The sequence below is a fragment of the Epithele typhae genome (genome assembly GCF_022376455.1).
Source record: "Epithele typhae strain CBS 203.58 chromosome Unknown BXZ73scaffold_1, whole genome shotgun sequence".
Taxonomy (NCBI): domain Eukaryota; kingdom Fungi; phylum Basidiomycota; class Agaricomycetes; order Polyporales; family Epitheliaceae; genus Epithele; species Epithele typhae.
In genome coordinates this window covers 381519-399736 of record NW_025954192.1, presented here as the reverse complement: position 1 = coordinate 399736, position 18218 = coordinate 381519, and the positions used below count along the sequence as shown (strand labels likewise).

General features: G+C 55.8%; 7 protein-coding genes across 7 annotated transcripts; 4 read left to right on the top strand and 3 right to left on the bottom strand.

The window, feature by feature from the left end:
• Positions 1–361: 361 nt before the first annotated feature.
• BXZ73DRAFT_95431 (uncharacterized protein) lies at positions 362–1846 on the bottom strand (the record flags this gene model as incomplete). Its single annotated transcript, XM_048026782.1, has 5 exons — positions 362–535; positions 597–713; positions 767–1084; positions 1144–1740; positions 1802–1846. 5 exons carry the CDS (start codon positions 1844–1846, stop codon positions 362–364), a joined length of 1251 nt encoding a protein of 416 aa, XP_047883634.1.
• Positions 1847–2153: 307 nt separating this feature from the next.
• On the top strand, positions 2154–3327 carry BXZ73DRAFT_95430 (uncharacterized protein; the record flags this gene model as incomplete). The annotated part of the gene is made up of 5 exons (XM_048026781.1): positions 2154–2207; positions 2903–2990; positions 3045–3076; positions 3131–3211; positions 3262–3327. The coding sequence occupies 5 exons, from the start codon at positions 2154–2156 to the stop codon at positions 3325–3327; spliced, it is 321 nt and encodes a 106-aa protein (XP_047883633.1).
• Positions 3328–6604: 3277 nt separating this feature from the next.
• BXZ73DRAFT_72803 (uncharacterized protein) lies at positions 6605–9448 on the top strand (the record flags this gene model as incomplete). Its single annotated transcript, XM_048021792.1, has 9 exons — positions 6605–6734; positions 6765–6960; positions 7011–7557; positions 7642–7891; positions 7939–7980; positions 8049–8482; positions 8599–8825; positions 8894–9351; positions 9396–9448. 9 exons carry the CDS (start codon positions 6605–6607, stop codon positions 9446–9448), a joined length of 2337 nt encoding a protein of 778 aa, XP_047883632.1.
• A 781-nt stretch (positions 9449–10229) lies between these two features.
• BXZ73DRAFT_86152 (DNA glycosylase) lies at positions 10230–11733 on the bottom strand (the record flags this gene model as incomplete). The annotated part of the gene is made up of 6 exons (XM_048024096.1): positions 10230–10559; positions 10625–10689; positions 10722–10785; positions 10840–11251; positions 11307–11613; positions 11652–11733. The coding sequence occupies 6 exons, from the start codon at positions 11731–11733 to the stop codon at positions 10230–10232; spliced, it is 1260 nt and encodes a 419-aa protein (XP_047883631.1).
• Positions 11734–11983: 250 nt separating this feature from the next.
• BXZ73DRAFT_86151 (N-myristoyl transferase) lies at positions 11984–14080 on the top strand (the record flags this gene model as incomplete). The annotated part of the gene is made up of 9 exons (XM_048024095.1): positions 11984–12421; positions 12477–12507; positions 12562–12689; positions 12745–12836; positions 12887–13003; positions 13058–13170; positions 13191–13227; positions 13284–13815; positions 13958–14080. The coding sequence occupies 9 exons, from the start codon at positions 11984–11986 to the stop codon at positions 14078–14080; spliced, it is 1611 nt and encodes a 536-aa protein (XP_047883630.1).
• A 362-nt stretch (positions 14081–14442) lies between these two features.
• Positions 14443–15988, bottom strand: BXZ73DRAFT_95426 (uncharacterized protein; the record flags this gene model as incomplete). Its single annotated transcript, XM_048026780.1, has 7 exons — positions 14443–14604; positions 14658–14805; positions 14862–15314; positions 15367–15655; positions 15706–15836; positions 15888–15931; positions 15980–15988. 7 exons carry the CDS (start codon positions 15986–15988, stop codon positions 14443–14445), a joined length of 1236 nt encoding a protein of 411 aa, XP_047884152.1.
• A 325-nt stretch (positions 15989–16313) lies between these two features.
• Positions 16314–18208, top strand: BXZ73DRAFT_13268 (uncharacterized protein; the record flags this gene model as incomplete). The annotated part of the gene is made up of 8 exons (XM_048017480.1): positions 16314–16350; positions 16403–16455; positions 16508–16597; positions 16647–16898; positions 16953–17210; positions 17266–17741; positions 17795–18029; positions 18080–18208. 8 exons carry the CDS (start codon positions 16314–16316, stop codon positions 18206–18208), a joined length of 1530 nt encoding a protein of 509 aa, XP_047884153.1.
• Positions 18209–18218: the final 10 nt, after the last annotated feature.

Sequence of the window (18218 nt, the reverse complement as noted above, 5' to 3'; positions counted from 1 at the left end):
GCGCTTTCGCCGGGAGCAAGCGAAGGCCGCTTCACGGCGGTTGGGAGGAGGTATCTGTATACAAAGCGAACGATTATGCATGCCGATATCATACGCGAAACCGGCTTCGTGAAGATGGCTTTGCTCGCTAGACAGGAGAAATTTGAGTTCAGCGGATAAGAGATGGAAATAGAGGCGGTGATAACGCCTTCCCACCGTATTTGCAGACTGTGAACGGCGCTGAGAATGGCGCTGGTATAGCCCAAATTCAATTTGACATGATGGACGGTCCGTGTTTGAGCGAGGTGAACACAGCAGCGAAATGGTTCTATAGGGCAAGTATTGATACAGGTCGCTCGAAGGATTAAAATACAATGGATGCCTATTGATGGCGGAGAGGGGAACGATTACTTTGTGCGTGAGTCCTGAGGAATAGCTCCTTGAGCGATGCCCCAAGGATGTTGGGAAACGCTGCCGGCGACTGTCGTGCTTTGATTATCTCTTCATACTGCTGGACCTTGTCGGGTGCAGCCTGAAGGTCAAACGTATGTTTTCTCTGTTACAAAGACAACGCATCAATAAGGGTTACCACGCGCCGGAAACAATATAAGCCTCACCGCATCAGCCTCTCGCTTCGCCCGAGCCTCATCTCGCATTTTGTTGAGCTCTTTCCTCCGTGCCTCTTCTTTCTGCTTCCTATCCGTCCCAGAGGACGAGGCAGAGGCACCTGGTTGCTAGCTCACAGTATAAATACGTGGTTGCAATTCCAATCGACATCAGGACATACCGCGCTTCTGAACAACTCAGAGTACACAGACGAGTCCAAAAGGTTGAGATCGGTCGAAGCCCCGGCGGGTTTGCGTTGGCCGACCTGGTTTGTCGTCGGAGCGAGTCCTTCTCGTTTCTCAACAGGAGTAGGAGCAGGGGGCACCGTCCTGTGCGACGCTGGGGTGGAAGGGCCAGCTGAACCGGACCCCGGCTGCTTGTTTTTCTTGATAGGCGGCAGCTTGCGTTTCTTGGGTATAGGTTCGCTCAACGGGTCTGGCATGCTCCTAGGACCGGAGTCTTCGCGCCTCGCCGGATCCACGACGGGAGGAACAGGAGGCTTACAGTCACCCAGAAACCGCGTCTCGTCCTCGGATTCGTCGTCTATCTCCATCACACCTCCTTCTCCTTCTCCTTTTCTTTCTCCTTCCCACTCCCGCTCGCCTTGGCCGTCTTCGTAACGCTAGAAGCGCGGGAGGTTTTCTTGGACGCTACAACCTCGGCGTCGAGCTCGAACCCCTCATCCATGCCCTTGCTCTTGCTCTTCGCGCGGCGAGGCGGCGCAAACCGCTCGTCCTCCGAGTCCGAGAACACGACGGAACGCTTGACCTTCTTCGTCGGCTTCACGATCCGCTTGTCCTTCCCCCGGTTCTTCGTGCTATCGGGCAGGGTGGACGCCATCGCAGAGATGTTACCTGGCAGGCGCAACTTCACGCTCTGCTGCACTGGGGAGAGGGGCCGCGACGTGCTCGCCTGCGGGTCGGGCAGGAACCGTGTGTCGTCGGCGTTGGTGTTGCCGTGATCATCGCCGTCGATGTCCACGTCGACGTCCTCGTCCACCAAGCTACCCTCCTCGGGGTCTGCTGACGCGGCGCGGCTCACTGTGCGAGCCTTCTTGTGCACTGGTGCGGCCGAGGCCGCGTCGGCGGCGTCATCTTCGTCGTCAGTGTAGGCAATACGCTGCGCTCTCCGCTTGGCCGGCCGCGAGTCTGGGGGCTGACGAGGGCATTCGGTGCTCATTAGCACTACCACCAACCATGCCCCAAGGACGACTTACGATGCTGGACTTGCCACCAATTTTGATCTTGAAAGAGGTAGACATTGGCTTGTGCGTAAAGATTGCAACTGCACACGGTCGCAAGACGCAGTTCAGACACAAGCCAAAGCGTGAGCAATGAGAGAGGTAGGGAGAGACCAGTGATAGAGGCTCAGCGCTCAGTCACAGTGCAGTGGCGGCGCGTCTGGCCGTGAGCCTGCACGTGGCCACAATTCAGTCGGCAGTTGCCGGTCAACGTTCAACTCGGATTTCCACGAACCGCCACTAGCCCTCGCCAGTATTCTCGCATCGTGACATGAGCCAAGAGGCCTTGCAAAACACCCCTTCACCCTGTCGGGGTGAAGATCACCCCATGGCTTACGAGTTGGCGCGACGTGGCATTCATCCCTTCGGCCTTCGCGCTCCAGTGAGCGCATTCGGCAGCACATTCAGATCGACTACACGACTGTGGAGACGTTGGCGCGGCCATCAGCGTGAACACCCACTACGGGACGATCCGAGGACGCAGAGCAGCAAACGGGGCGGACTCCTGATCCCGCGAACGCCCGCGATCTGCTCCCCAATACGCTACCACCCAAAAGATTCGCCGGCCCTGTTCCGCCAACCAGCCACAAGTACAAAGACGGGGACTACATCCCCGAGAGTAAACGTAGGTCATCTGTGCTTGTGGTGTCGTCTGACAACTTGTCTGAGAGGTGACCGCGTAGATTGGGCACAGCCGAGGAACGACGGCCAGGCGGCAAGTACGCGACATGCGGGCGTGCCTTACGTGGACGAACTATAGGCTTGGGAGCACTCAGCGAAGATCCTTAGGATTGTCCGATTTTGCCTCGTGCTCGCTTGTCACTCTGAACATCCAGGCTGTTCATAAACATCGTCGCACCACCCTCATTCCCTGAGAAGACAGGTTTCCCCGTTCATGTATACATTCACAGCGGGTAAGCACCCATCTTGGCGTGTCCTATCGATCGGGGATTGACGGCGTATGCCTCTAGGTTTCTCTCCGCATGGGCTCAGCGCGCGCAGTTTGCCTCTGTGGAACACGACCAAGTCTGGTTGAACATTGGGTACAGGCTCTCCGCCTTCGGATTGCTTGCATAGGATGAACCTGAGGTCCTCGACAACTTCGGCTTTAAGGACCAATGGCTCGGCATCCGGTGGATTCAGAAGAACATCCAGGCTTTCGGAGGTACGTATCCAGTACATCCTCCAGCTTTCCTACTCACACATTGCCTTCGTGTAGGAGATTCTAATATGATGTTGACCGGGTTATCTGTTGGTCAGAGCGCATATAGTCACTTGCTCGCCTTCGCACTGACCATGTCCCAGGCACACAACACTTGCATCACGTCTTCTGGAAGGCGTGCAGGCCCCATTCCATCGCGCAATCTTGCCGTCGAACGCAATCTGGTACGTCGTTTTGTAGGCGATCTTCCTGCCCTCCCTGACGGTCTGTGCAGAACGACTCCGAAGACCATCCGAGTTGCGCGCCCCGTACGCCATCCGACGTCCCCGTTCTCCCTTGACACTCTCCGGGAAACGACCTCCGTCCCCTTCGCCAAGCTCACCCACCCCATCGAGACCGACGCGGGGGGCACGGCACCTGCTGCAGGGCCTAGGAGCCCTTGTGGCTCGGGCGCGAGAACACAATGGACTAGTAGCGCTCCGGGGGACTCGCGCGCGGTCTGCGCGTCCACGATGTGCGGGGCGTCGTCATCGAGGAATGGTAGTGCTCGATCGCTCACATAGACTCGACCCTGGCCGACGTCGTGCGCAGCCCCGAGCGGTACTACCACGCGGACGTTGTCACAAAGATGTTCAATATCCCCCTCGAGGAGAAGGGCGAGCCCGCACCCCGGAAAAGGCCGCGCGGGCGTTCGGCGAGGTGCTGAGTGAGGGGCAGATGCACCCCCTGGTCCGGCTGAAGTTCGCGTGCAACAAACTCGCGGCCGGGTTCCCGATCGTGCGGCATGAATATATGACGTCCGGTGTACGCCAGAGCATCTCAGCCCGCTCGGTGAGTTGCTGACGACAAATGCACACATTGAACAGCAAATGGCACTCCGGATTGGACACTGCCGTCAAGTTCGTGTACTACGTGGAGTGGGAGTCCAAGGCCGTGAACCACGAGCGGTGTCGGCTCCCTCATAGGGTTATCCCTCAAGTTCACGTTGCCCGCGGCGTCGTGGGCGTTCTTCGACGCGAAGTTGCTTTGGCTGAATGGATTAACCTCGTACTTGCATCCCTGCAGATTTTGAGACAACCTGGGCTTGACTGAGCCGCGAGCTACGGGGGTCTTTGAGCGGTGACGGACGCTTGCCAGAAGGGCTAGTGCCGTTGAAGCGCGGTGATGGAGAGAAATTGGCCCGGGGCGAGGTCGAGCATAGGTAGGGCGCGTCGGTAGGGCGGATTCATGGCGACGAACACAAAGCGGGACTGGAACCATGGGTATCGGGAGGTATCGGGATTCGGAAGCGCGTACCTGGGATTGTTTGTATGTAGTACTCGTCTTGAGATAGGCTGCCGGTCAGGTTTCTGAGATCCTACTGTACATACCTTCGATTTTGGGTGGGCATCGAGGCCACTACTTGACTCACGCCGGCGCCACTCCACTGCATGGGCACCAGGAGCTCCAACATCACAGAAATCCCCCGGATCTTGCAAGAGGATCGCATCTGCTTAGAAGATTATCGGAAGCAGCTTTATCGGTGTAAGGTACGCAATCAGTGTAACACGCAATTTACCCAATAGAACTGCTTGCAATCTGCGCGCTACACTGTTGCAATTGTCTTGCAATCAAGCAAATATTCCACGGGTGGTCAAACATGAGGATATTGGGCCGTCTGGTGAGTGTGTGCCAAAGACTACAATGGTTGGAGTGCTTGTAACAGCACAAATATTATGTAGTCTCCTGAGCATGTCTTAAGGGAGCCATTATATCGTGGCTTGTAACTGCACTGGAAGGACGGCCGTCGGCAACGACACCATCCATCCCAACACGCTTCCAGAGGGCCAAGGAAGAGTTGCCATTTATGATGTACATAGCATGTAGTACCATACATTGATCGTGCTAAGTACCATGCAACCACAAAGGACGACCCTTCTCGACACCATGGTTCGCCACCCTCGCGGAGACGACCCTACTGGTATGCACGCTCCACAAATTGTACCGGACACGCACCACTAAACTCCCCCCACCGTCCTCCCAGCGGTCGAGTCAGTGGAGACGAGGGCAGCGCCATGCCAGCACGCTTGCCACCTCGTTGTTCTACCGCGTCCAGGAGCGATCCGAGAGGGAGAGCAGGCTGGGCGCCGCTGTGTTGGTGCGTGCGACGGCGAGGAATGGGAGAAGGCGCAGGTCAGCACAGCGGAAAGAAGAGGCAGCGGCGAAGACACGCACCGCTTTCGCGACAACATCCGCCGCCTTCACACCAACGCTTGTAGCTGCTGCGCCCATTTGTGCGGAGAGCAGATCCACGATGGTCGACGTCCAGCCATGGTACATGAGTAACACGTCCAGGAACGGGTGGTCGGCGCGCGCAGGGCCGCCGGCGAGACCCACGCCCCTCACGATCCCCAGCGGGCGCGTTGCTCCATTAGGGTGGTAAGCAGGCAGGAGAGGACCACGGCAGTTTGAGCTCCTTGAGGCGCGGAAGAGTGCCTAGAATCGGTGTCCGCGGGGGCCTGGCCGAAGGCGATGTCGTGGTGACGACTTCAACCACGGGGTGAACGGCCAGGAACACGGCGGCGGCGTTGAGGCATCTGCCGGGCGAGCAGGTGAGGGCAGTGAGGGTGAGTGAACGCGGCGCGGCAGAGGCGGGCATGTCTCCCTCGTGCAGACCACGCGCGCCCTCACCGCCACCAAGGCAGCCGCAAGCGTGGCGACACATCGCATCAAGCGCGAGCTCGCCGGAGCGGAGGAGTCGGGTGCTCCGCGCGCAGTGTGGGCGCGAGCGGTGAGGGCAGCGTAGTGATTCATGAGAAACGTACCTGGCGAGTGTACTCTTCTAGGCCATCAGGACTGCCATTGGCGATGTCTTCTCTCAAAGCCGGAGACCCCCTTCGTGAAGATCTTCTCCAAAGAGCTCTATATCGTAACGTTGACCGAAAGGAGGCTCAGGTAAGCACTACAGGGCGCTCGTCGGGACATGCACATACCTAGCTGAGAGCACGGACACTGGTGAATTGGGTTGAGCAGCTGGTGATGATGAGGCGGGTCAAAGGGTGAAGCTTTGAAGCTTGAAGGATAGCACGAAGTGCCTGCGAGTTAAGGAAGGCCGGGCGCCGGGCGGCTTGAATGGGTGGCTTGATGCTGGCTAGTTCATGATTAGAGTTCAAACATCACGTGCAGTCGTTCAACAAGTTATTTGAGGGCAGAAGTGACATCATTGGTGGTGAGTGTCTTAGAGGAAGGTTGGGAGAGTGTCGGAATAGACCTGCAAGATAGTTGCAATGAGCGCAATCGTGTTCGGAAGCGATCTCAGTTTGCATCTATTTGCAACTTTCTCACCACTATCTCGCATGGAGGCCAACTTATGTGCCTGTTCCCAGCGCTCCCCAAGACGCGTGTATGCTTGTCCCGACAAGCGCTATTCTAAAGGCGCTCGCAAGGGGGCCAATTTCAGGGAGAATTCTGTGATGAATGTCCAACCTCCTCCTCCTCTTCCCCCTCCACCCCCTCCGTCTCTTCCCCTTCTACTGCTATCAGTATCCATAATACTTATGCAACCCCTCTCAGTACAATGTACTGAGCAGCCGCTCTAATACCCACCCCTCGTTTCCGCACCTTCCCTTCGTACAACGATGCCGGAGCCTCCTCGGTATTCAGAGCTTGTCTCACGCATCATTATCGTCTCTACTCTACTCCACTATGCCGTTGCCGACCCTACCCCCACCGAGGTCAGCAAGTCTCCTGAAGATCTCGCCCTCATCAGTGTGTGGAAAGCAATCGCTTTTCTTCTAGGTTCTGGCGATGGATACAACCAGGCTGTGATCAAGGTGGAGGCCGTGACTGGTACCAGGCTTTCAAACGTCATCACTGGGTTCCTCGTGTCACCGAACACCGACTGGAGCGAGGACTCCGAAACCTCGCGAGTGTTCAAGCCCAACAGAGCCGACGGCGAACTGCTTTTGCACACCTCACCTACGTTCATCAAGAGGTGCGTTGTTCACTGATATTCTCGGACGAGTCACTCAATATCCTGTGCAGAGGCTCTTTGGACTGCGCAGCCCGCATCCAGGGCGTTCTTGACATCGTCCAATACTTCGCGGACCCACCGGCAGTTCGCCACGCCGCGTATGATAAACGTTGTCTTTTCGCGTTCGTCGTGAGATGCTCCTACTTTGACCTCTATCTCCGGATTGCCCAAGGCGACAAGACATGGATCATCAACAAGAAGGACGAGGGCGAAGGGAGTCGGATGGAGGAGTCTTCGCAGGGCACGCTGAGCAAGCTGGTCAATCTGTTCAAGTTGTTCACACCGGGCGGGGATAATGAGTCGAAGAAGGGCAAGGAGGGCGAACGGAGCCAGTCAGAAGAGCCGGTAGACCCCAATGCGAACCATCCCACGACCCGTATCCACCATATCCTCTGTTCCATCCCACCAAGACACGTGCCAGCCGGCAGGAGCGTCGCGTTCAACGACCATTACATGAAGACCGCCCTGGAGAGAGCTGGTCTCGTGTCTGGCCGGGACGGTCAATACCCGGTTACGAACAAGAACGCGAGCCTATGGGCGGCAGTGCCGATGCACTGCGTGAGTGACATGAGGAGCCTTCTGAATGACCTGCGAACGAACACCTCTCTCTCTGGCAAAGCCCTATTGGATCACTATCACAAGTTATGTACTGCAATGGTCGTCTTGCAACAAGTCCTCGGATCCAAACCCGTCGTTCAGGCCATCTTCAGTCCGGCAGTTGTGGGACGGCTCGATGCCATGCGCAGGACCGCCTCCATGAAACAGCGACACTGCGATCTCGAAGGTGAGATTCTGTGGCTGGGTCAACGCACGTCCTCTAACTCGCATCCAGAACTCATGAGGAAAGCGGCCGGGTATCCAACAAATGTCAGGAGAACTGATCCTGAGCGAAGTGCGTGTTTTCTGCATATTTTACGTGACCTACAACTGACGCATCAGGTGTAGTTGACGCCACAGTTGGAATGGGTGAAGTCGAGAATGGTATGTGATCTTCGTAACTCATGCACGTGTTTGCTAGGAGTTAAGCGAGCTGACGGCGGTTGTTTCAGTGGCGACGACATCTGTCGACCTCAACGAGTCGCCGATGGACCACTTCATCCGTTATCTGAGGAGCCTCGTTGCTCCCCTCGACATCATGGCGATAATATCTCGCCTTGCAAATCAGAGCACGCTGAGACCGCCTGTCACTGTGCATGCCGTCTACGTAAAGGACTCCCCCTCAAAATTTGAGTTCCCTCATGACACCCGTCTTCTCGACGAACTTAAGGAGTCGTGGAATAAGACGTTCGCTGTTCACTCCTCTTACACCGCCCCTGCGGAGCCTCCAGACTTCCCGTACACCCTGAAGGATTTGTGGGAGGCCGGGTCTGCCAGAGCACAAGAGCACGCGGAGGCCATACTTATGGGCTACACCCTGTCGGTGCATAGGGGGACTTTGGATCTGTCGCAGGAGGGTCACGATCTGATAGATTCGGCGTTATTAGTAAGTCCACGATAGTGCTCGTCAGCCGTCGCTGACCCGTCTCACCCATCCAGCACGACAAAATTCCGATAGGTGCCATTGAGACTAGCTGCGTTTGCTGTTCCCTTCTCGCCGAGGTGATAGCCGAGAAGAGTTTGTCTACCCGGTCGACATCGCGTGTGGAGTTCGTTCTCCCTGGCACCCACGGCAGGGTTGTTCCGTGGTACCCTCCCTCGGGTCTACCAGAGGATGTGTTGGAAGAGATGGCGACGCGCCTAATGATGATACTGGACCAGGTCCTGGAAAATATCGGTCGACGCATTGGACTTCGGACAATCAATTATTTCGACCTGAGCACAGAGGAGTGAATTGCAACCATCCACCGCTGCAGGGCACTCCACGCAATGGAATCTTGACACCTTGTATATGTAGTTCTTCGCATTCTGTGCACGTCGTCGAATCTCTTCACTACGCGCTGGGACGTGAGACAAGACCGTTTCGATCCATCCCACGCACATCCCTTCGACAAAGCCTCCCCATCGTCCTCCCTACCGAGCGCCGCACATGCCTCCTGCCTGCTGGACCCTCCGGCCTCATCCTCCACCTTACCCACAAAGACGGCATGTCTTCCACCCTCTTGGAGCGCGGAGCAAGCCCGTCCGCCCGCGCCTACCGCGGTGGCACCCTCTATCTCTGCCGGAAACACGGCGAACACGCGCTCTGCGAGAATGGCCCGCCTGCGGTAAGGGCTCCCGCGTCGTTCTCGAAATCCTTGACAACCGTGACATCCGCCCCGAAGACCTCGGCGCTCAGCCCCGAGATCAACCGCCGCGCGCTGTGGCAGATCATCCTCCGACTGGAACATGATCATAAGGGCAGGTCTCGTTCAGGTATTTGTATCACAGTTCAACACGTGTCCACGATGCCGCTATAGAAGGCTCGGGCTTCGGCTTCAGGACGACGCGGGGGTATGGCGCAGGTCCCTGATATAAAATCCCGCGGCATGCTTTGGACAGTAGGCTGCTGCTACCGCGGTGGCAAAATCTAAAATAGTTGACACGATTGAGCGTTGATTCGATACGCCTGGATCATCCTGTAGAGGACTCAAGTACATGTAACTTTTATCGTCACCAGAACGCATACCGCTTGGGCTCCCACTCTGAGTGAACCCAATGGTGATTGAACGTTGAACGCTTAACCCTCGCATACGCTGTGGCTCGCCCTCGAGGCCCATCAAGTACCTCGAAGTCTCAAGACTGCCGGTGCCCCAGTGGTGATTGTCGATATGCCCTTTTCCCGGCACGAGGAACTCCCACACGTCCCTGATTGACCGGTAACGTGCGAGAACCAGGTGGAACTGCACAGGGCAAGACTCAACACCAACCGGTGAGTAGTTCTCCCGGAACCGATTGCACAAAGCTGATCGAAAAAAGGAACAATTGCAGTTGAAGAACTATGACGCAACTGGCTTACGCTCACGGAGAGGTTCTTGAATCGTAATGCAAACGCTACAAACACAGACTGTCGAAGAAGGCGAAATACTTGCATATATGTATGTACGCAACGAAAACGTGATCAAAGCAGTACCTACAACCAGGAATTGCAACCACTATGTCAGGGGACGAATCGGCCTCACAATGCCGTGAAAGAACGCACGATGCAATATGTATGATGTATCAGACCTCAGGCCTCATCAGGGTCTAATCGATGGCCCCTCTCGAACACAACGGTAGCAGTATGGCAATTCCTCGCCAAAGGAAAGCTCACGTTATGTTGTTCCCGAACTACGTACGCTAGACACGTTGGTCCTCTTCCTTCGTTTCACCCTATCAATCAGACTTGTTTCGTCTTCGACCGATGAGGTGACTCGAGAAACGTCCAACTGGACGAGGACCTCTTCTGTGATTTTGATAGCGCTAGCTTTCTTGGAAGGACCACGCTTCCTCTTGTTTGACAAGGCCGAATGGGGGGTCAGGAGGCCCGGGCTAGTATCGGACTCGTCAGAAATTCTATCCGGAGTAAGACTAGGAGTAGGCGGGGTAGATGAAGTTGAGATTCCGTATGAAGCAAAGGACTTCAGATCCGCCGTGAACAGGACCTATGAAGACAAGCACAAGCACATGTCAGCAGCTGATTCCCGGCTAGAGCGAAGAAGCTACACACAGAATGAGCCCAACCAGCGTGACTGCCCCACACCGCCGCAAGTTTCCCACATACTTCGTCATAGACTTTGGGGATAATGTTCCCGACTTCGCAGGACCTCGGAGACCGTAATGCTTGACGGCAATTTGGTAGACATGGGTATCAACAGGTATAACTTCGCGCTGTGCTCGGTACGGTCAACCCACGTCTGTTCCGTGATGTGCAGCTGGACTGACCTTGTCTAAACTCATCAAGAGGACGCAGTCCGCAACCTTGCGCCCTACTCCCATGAATTTAAGCAGCTCTATTCGCGCGTCCGCTGTGCTGAACTGTCTGAGGGTCCTAAGCCATACTTCCGACGGTTCCATTTGTGTTGTGGCATCAAACGAAACACCATGGCTTTCCACAAGCATGGCGGCAGTCTTCTGTAGGAAGTCGGCGCGATAGCCAAACCCGAGAGCTCGTAGCTTCGAAGACACTTCGGGCGCGGCAAGGGCGGAGGGCGGAGGGAAAGGATAGAAAGCCTCTTCAGCTCCGCCTGAGTCGTCTGGGGGTGGTAGAGAGAGAAGCGGGGGAGAATACGCGAGGCACAAGGACTTGACCATCTTCGTGATCCGCGCAATGTTGTTGTTTGAAGAGCAGATGAATCTGCGGGGAGCCCGTGAGTCCTGAGAATGATATACAAGGAGTTGTTGACACTCACGATATGAGATTCTCGAATGGGTCTTGCCTCAGCATCCTGATGCCCTCGAATCGGTCCTTCAGACGAAGAAATACTGGATCCAAAGAACCCCATTGTTGGTAGAGCTCTACCAGGTCGACGTCGAGCTGGAAGTAGTCGCGTATCCATGCCAGAGTCTCCGCATCCCTGCACTCATTGTCTCCTGGCGTTGAACGAGGGAATACAGAGCGATAGAAGAGAGCATCAGGAGACTGACGGAGACAGACCACTCGATCGCGGAGACAAAGTCGGTACTCGTGGGATGGGCCCCCGAGGTGGCTTGAGGACTCTGTGTTGAGGGAATACGCGCTCCACCGGAATGATGACCGCATTTCAAGACCGCAGCGAGTGACAGCTGTGCGAGAGGCAGCGGCAGGGCGTGGAATCCAGCCGGGGTTGGAAAGACCATGGTGGGATGGGGGGTCAGGGTGGCGAGGTCGGGTCGTGGTATACAGGGGAGTGTGCCAGGCAGCCAGAAAACACGTCGCGCGTGGTCGAATGTAAGAAGCGGAGGCGGGTCGAACGCGGCGCGAGCACGAGAGCGTTTGGAGCCACGATCGCGCACGTCATGCGGATTCGGCAGCGCTTCCGCGCGTCCTCGGCCTCATACAGTTCCTCCACACTTCCCATCGTCCACCATCCACACCACTACCCTCGCGATGTCAAATTCTTCCACCTCTCAACAGAAGGCGAAGGAGAAGGCCGTTGACCCCGAGCCGATCCAGGATGGCGCTCACCCAGACGACTCCGACGAGGATGAATCTGGCTCGGAGGTCGGGGTCGAGCCCGAAAATATCGCGGGCTCGTCCAACCTCCAGGCAACATCTCCGTCCACTGCAGGAAAGAAGAAGAAGAAGAAGCGGTCAAAGGCGATCAAGGCTCTGAACGCGCTTCGCCCCGGCGGTAGCAAGGAGATCCCGGAGGATGTCGTCAATCTAGTGCTCGACAAGGTCCGTGCCGAGGGTGGTGAAGCTGCCGCGAATGCGGACTCGGAGACTGTTAGGATGGCGCTTGAGCAGATGAAGTTGAAAGAGCTTTTGCAAGGCAAGTCGGGCATTGGGGGGAAGAACAAGAAGGAGACTGGGGGCACAAGGTCTGTTGCTCCTCCGCTCTCGTAGCTATACCAGTGATTGAACACTCGAGATCATATAGTTCTGGGCCACCCAGCCGGTGCCACAACTAGGTACGCCAGTCTCTATTGTATATTTCTCCCAAGTCATTAATCATGCTTCCTCAGGCGAGCAGCCCTCGGAAGTAGATGGGTATATTGAACCTTCCAAGCCTCGGGAAGAGGTTCGGCAAGACCCATATCCTCTACCCAAGGAATTCATGTGGTCCACCATTGACATTACAGAACCTGCACAGGTAAAAATCTAAAATATATGTGCGTGTGTAGCCAAGCTGATCATGAGAGTTCTAGCTGAGGGAGCTGTATGAGTTGCTCTCCGCGAATTATGTAGAGGATGATGATGCGTCGTTCCGCTTCCAATATTCTGCGGAATTTCTCTCTTGGTATGTGGTCCGTGAGAGTTCTGCGCTCTTGGCTTAACTTGGTTCTTCAGGGCTCTCATGCCGCCAGGCTTCCACAAAGACTGGCATGTGGGTGTTCGTGTAAGCTCGAGCAAGAAGTTAGTCGCATTCATTTCTGCGGTGCCCATTAGGGTGCGTGTACGTGAAAAGTACGTTCATCACCTACCACTATACCTGTTCATCCCATCTCATATCGTCCGCAGCCAATTCGATGCATGCGAAGTCAACTTTTTGTGTGTTCACAAGAAGCTGCGGTCTAAGCGGCTGGCTCCCGTGCTCATCAAGGAGGTTACTCGGCAATGCCACCTTCAAGGGTGTTCCAGGCGCTGTACACAGCAGGCGTCCTCCTGCCGACGCCAGTATCCAGCTGTCGGTGCGTCACGGCGTATCTTTGCTGCACTTAAAGCTGACGGTCGATCCCCCACATAGGTACTTCCACCGCTGCCTGAACATCCCAAAGCTCGTCGACGTCCGCTTCACCGCCGTGCCCTCTAACATGACCATGGCGCGCATGATCCGCGTACACAAAGTCCCCGACCGCCCGCGCCTGCTCGATCACGGTCTGCGAGAGATGACGGACAACGACGTCCCGCAGGTCGCCGAACTCTATGCGCGCTACATGCAGCGCTTCGATATGGTCCCCGTCATGTCTCACGACGAGGTCCGCCACCAGTTCCTCAGCGGCCGCGGCGCGGGCCCGCACGGGCCCGACGCGTGGAAGAGCCCGCGCGAGGGCCAGGTCGTGTGGACGTACGTCGTCGAAGACCCGCAGACGAAGCGGATCACTGACTTCTGGTCATTCTACTCCCTGCCCTCGACCGTCATCCGGCACCCCAATCACAATGTCCTCAACGCCGCGTACCTCTACTACTACGCGACCGCGACCGCGTTCGAGCCCGGCGCGGAGGCGGCCGGCCGGCTGAAGCGGCGCCTGGAGGACCTCATTGGCGACGCCCTCACCGTTGCGGAGCGGCGCACTTCGATGTCCTCAACGGGCTGACGCTCATGGACAACATGTCGTTCTTGAGGGACATGAAGGTGCGTTTTTGCGCTGGCCAATTTCCCGAGAGCCAGATAGAAGTGGGCTGACATATGCACTGTAGTTCGGACAAGGTGATGGTCTCCTTAATTTCTACCTGTACAACTGGCGCACTGCTCCTTTGGCTGGTGTGACTGAGGTTGGGGGCACGGCTGCTGGCAAAGGTGTCGGGGTTGTAATGTTGTAAGCCAGGTCTTAGGTTTGTACCACGCATGAGTGGCCGCACTCTGTAGCTGTAGTACACATCATCTATTGTGATAGACTAGCTCATACATGCATCCATACAACACGGTTACTGCCATTGTCAAGGTGTTCAATACATCGTGCGGTCGTCATGAGTCCATTCAGGCGTAGAGCCGAGCCTACAGGCAACAGCATTAGACAAGGGGAGACTCCCATACCATTCCGTCTCACTCCGCTAGTCGCTATCGTACTCGATATAATCATCGTCATCATCCACTCCGAAATCAGGAGACGGGCTGCGAGTTTGCTTTCTTCCCGCCTGTGGCCGACGGTTGGGTAGCACGGGTACAGTCGCACCCCCGGCCCCTACTTGAGACTGCGACGGAGGAAGTCGGCTGCCCAATGTTTGACCGCCGGAACCCCAAGACTTGGAGAGGCCGGGTCCTGTTCCTTCGCCTTGCCTTTCGTTGACGAAGAAAGCTGGGACCGGCCATTTAGCATATTCCCTGAACCAGAGAATGCCGTTCCCTGTACGCAGAGCGATGAACATAACGACAGGAAACATCATGGTAGTGATCTACCTCCTCTTGGGACACCAAAGGCTCTTTGGTGGGCGGAACGTACGGCTGTACGGGAAAACCGAAGAACAGATTACCGAACGGCAGATTGAGGGGCGCAGGCGCAGAGCCTTCGCCCTCCAAACTTTCGTTCGTCACAATACGATGTTTGCTAAACGTGTGTTCGGTATCACATGTTCACACAAGAGGAAGTGCTGATCTACGCACTCTGTACGAATAATCTTGCTGCTCTCTGGAGCTTGCTCCGCGGCCCTGTGAGTGATGCCCTTGCCCTTCGTCTTGCGCCCAGTGAGGGTTTCACCTTTACCCTTGAAACTTTCCCAGTTGTCTCCGCCCTTGCTGATAGCGTTGGCCCTAGATGCACCTCCTGTAAATCCTCCCGCCATCGAGGAGCCTGGACGAGATGATCCTGGAGTCGATGAGGTGACGTCAATGTTCAGCTTGGAGGCCATGGTAGCTTGGGTAGTCTTGGGGCGTTCAGGTTCTACATAACCGAGAGGAGCTGCAAAGTCGACTTCGAGATCTGTGTCAATGACGCTGATTCCTCCTCCGTCTGGTTGTGTCTCCATTACGAGGAGGCCGAAGACGATGGTGTTGTAGGAAATTTCGATGATATCCCCCTGAGTCAGAGCAGCAAAGTTGCGCAATGCCTGCTCCAGGCTTGAAGGGGTTGAGAGACAAGTGCGAGGGACGAGTCAGATGGTTCACGTACACAGCTTTGGGATCCGAGATCTCCAGGAAATCTACAGTTTGTGCTTGAAGCTTAACGAGCTTACCCTTGGGAAGCTCGCAGCCTGTGATACGTATGGGGTCTCCTTCGTTCAGACGCAGCGTTTGCATCATCCATTGGGGGAGATGGACACATCCCTCCTCGGCGATGAATTCGAGCACGCCGGCGTGGGTCGAAGCGGCAGGGTTGGCCGGGTTACGGAGCTTGAACATCCACGGAGACTGGAGGTCCATCTGGTGCAGATTCGCAAGAGCAGATGTGGGCATGATGACTGCGCGCCACTAAGCATGAATGATTAAATGGAATGACAAGGGCACGCACTCTTTCCACCATAGCTGACGTTCTCTCTCGGTTTGCCAGGAAGCAATGCGACGCTGTACGCCTTGAAATATTCGTCGTAAGCTCGAGGATCTGGTCGCCCAGTGCGGTGACCGGCGAACCCGCCCAGCCCTCTTCAGAAGCAATGAATAACAGATTCCCGGAGAATCGTGCAATGGACCTACTGGGCGTATTGCGCAAAGAGGCCTCCTGCGCCGCCGAATTGATCCTATAGTTGCGTCAGTGTAAGCCACACAAGCAAGAGCAGGGTACGTACAAAATTCATGGATGGATGAGGGGAGGTAGTGGAAGCAGGACAAGGAGTTGCTGCAGCCCGGCTCAGCGCTCAGTAGGACGCGTAGCCACAGTGCGTAATCGAAGGCGCTTATTGCACGTGTGCGGAACCCATAGGCGCCTTTGCGCATAGCGGGTTTTCGAGATCTGAGTGTCCTGGCTGCCTACCCCTCCTCCAGATCGCTATGTCTGCCCCTGCTGCCTTCTCGGCCACAGCCCCTCTGATGGTTGGGGCGAACAAAGCCTTTAATGATAAGGCGCGTCTTTACAAGATATCGCAAGGGATACTTCACTGACTGCGTCTGTAGGGCAAGCCCATGGAGGTGCGCCTCTCTAACATGGTCGCCGCGAAGGGTACGCGTTTCGTTGCACCGAGAGTCCTTACGCGCTAAGGAAACGCCCATAGCGATCAGCGATGCGGTGCGGACGTCGCTGGGTCCCAGGGGAATGGATAAGATGGTGCGTACTTATCCATCGCGCGATTCTCTGGTCCTCATCCTCGTCTACTCAGATCCAAACATCGAAGGGGGAGCTCATCATCACCAACGATGGAGCGACGATTTTGAAGAGCATTCAGGCACTTCACCCCGCCGCTAAGATGGTATGTTGCAATTCCATCCAGTCATGTGCACTCCCTAAAGATGACCTAGCTCGTCGATCTTTCTGCTGCTCAAGACGTGGAGGCCGGCGATGGCACGACGTCTGTGGTAGTACTCGCGGGTAGCCTTCTCGGTGCTGCGGAAAAGATGCTGCAAAAAGGCATCCACCCAACTGTCATCGCAGAGTCGTTCCAAAAAGCCTCAGTGAAAGCGGTAGAATACCTGACGGAAATCTCCACCCCCATCAACCTTGATGACAAGACATCGCTCCTCCGTGCTGCGACGACTTCATTGAACTCCAAAGTATGTTTGAGCCTCCTACCCTCTCTCGCCTTACCAACTGAGCCCGGTTCATAGATCGTCTCCCAATACTCCTCCACCCTTGCCCCCATCGCCGTATCTGCCGTCACTCGACTTGTCACCTCCACGTCCTCAAACGTCGACCTTCGCGACATCCGAGTCGTAAAGAAGGTTGGAGGAACTATCGAGGATACCGAGCTCGTTGAGGGTGTCGTGTTGAACCAGAACGTTGTGACAACTGTCGGTGGCCCAACACGGATAGAGAAGGCGAAGATTGGTATCATCCAATTTCAGCTGAGTGCCCCGAAACCAGACGTAGGGTGTTCCATGTTCGGTGCTCTATATAACTGCTCAAGCACGGCGTGCACAGATGGATAACACTGTCGTCATCAATGACTACAGGCAGATGGACAAGGTGATCAAGGAAGGGCGGCAATACCTCTTGAACATGTGCAAGAAAATCAAGAAGGCGAACTGCAATGTCCTTTTGATCCAGAAGTCAATTCTCCGCGACGCCGTTGACGATATATCTCTCACCTTCCTCAAGCGTCTCAATATTCTTGTTGTTAAGGATGTTGAGCGTGACGAGATCGAATTCCTCTCCAAGTCTCTTGGCTGCAAACCCATCGCCGACATCGAGGCCTTCACAGAGGACAAACTGGGTTATGCCGATCTTGTTGATGAAACGACGCATGCGGGTGCGAAGGTTGTACGTATCACTGGCGTGAAGAACAGGGGACGCACCGTGAGTGTGCTCACCATGGGCAGCAACAGCCTCGTACTCGAGGAATGCGAGCGCAGTCTGCATGACGCTCTCTGTGTGGTCCGTTGTTTGGTTAAAAAGCGGTAAGTACTAACACTGCAGCTTTTGAGTGCGAAGCTGACTGGATTGTCGACAGCGCGCTGATTGCTGGTGGCGGTGCCCCGGAAATCCATGTCTCGCGAATGCTCTCACAATATGCTCACTCTTTGAAGGGAATGGAAGCCTACTGTTTCCAGGCGTATGCGGACGCATTGGAAGTCATTCCAACGACGCTGGCCGAGAACGCGGGTCTCAATCCCATTGCTATCGTCACGGAGCTCCGGAACCGCCACGCGCTTGGCGAACGGAACGCAGGCATCAACGTCCGCAAGGTACTGTCTCCTCACCAATTCTCCAAGGTGCTATACTCACTATCTTTAAGGGCCTGATCTCGAACATCTTGGAGGAAGACGTTGTTCAGCCTCTATTGGTGTCTACTAGCGCGCTCGAGCTTTCGACGGAAACCGTCTGCCTTTTGCTCAAGATCGACGATTACGTTCAGACACGATAGACAGTAGCTT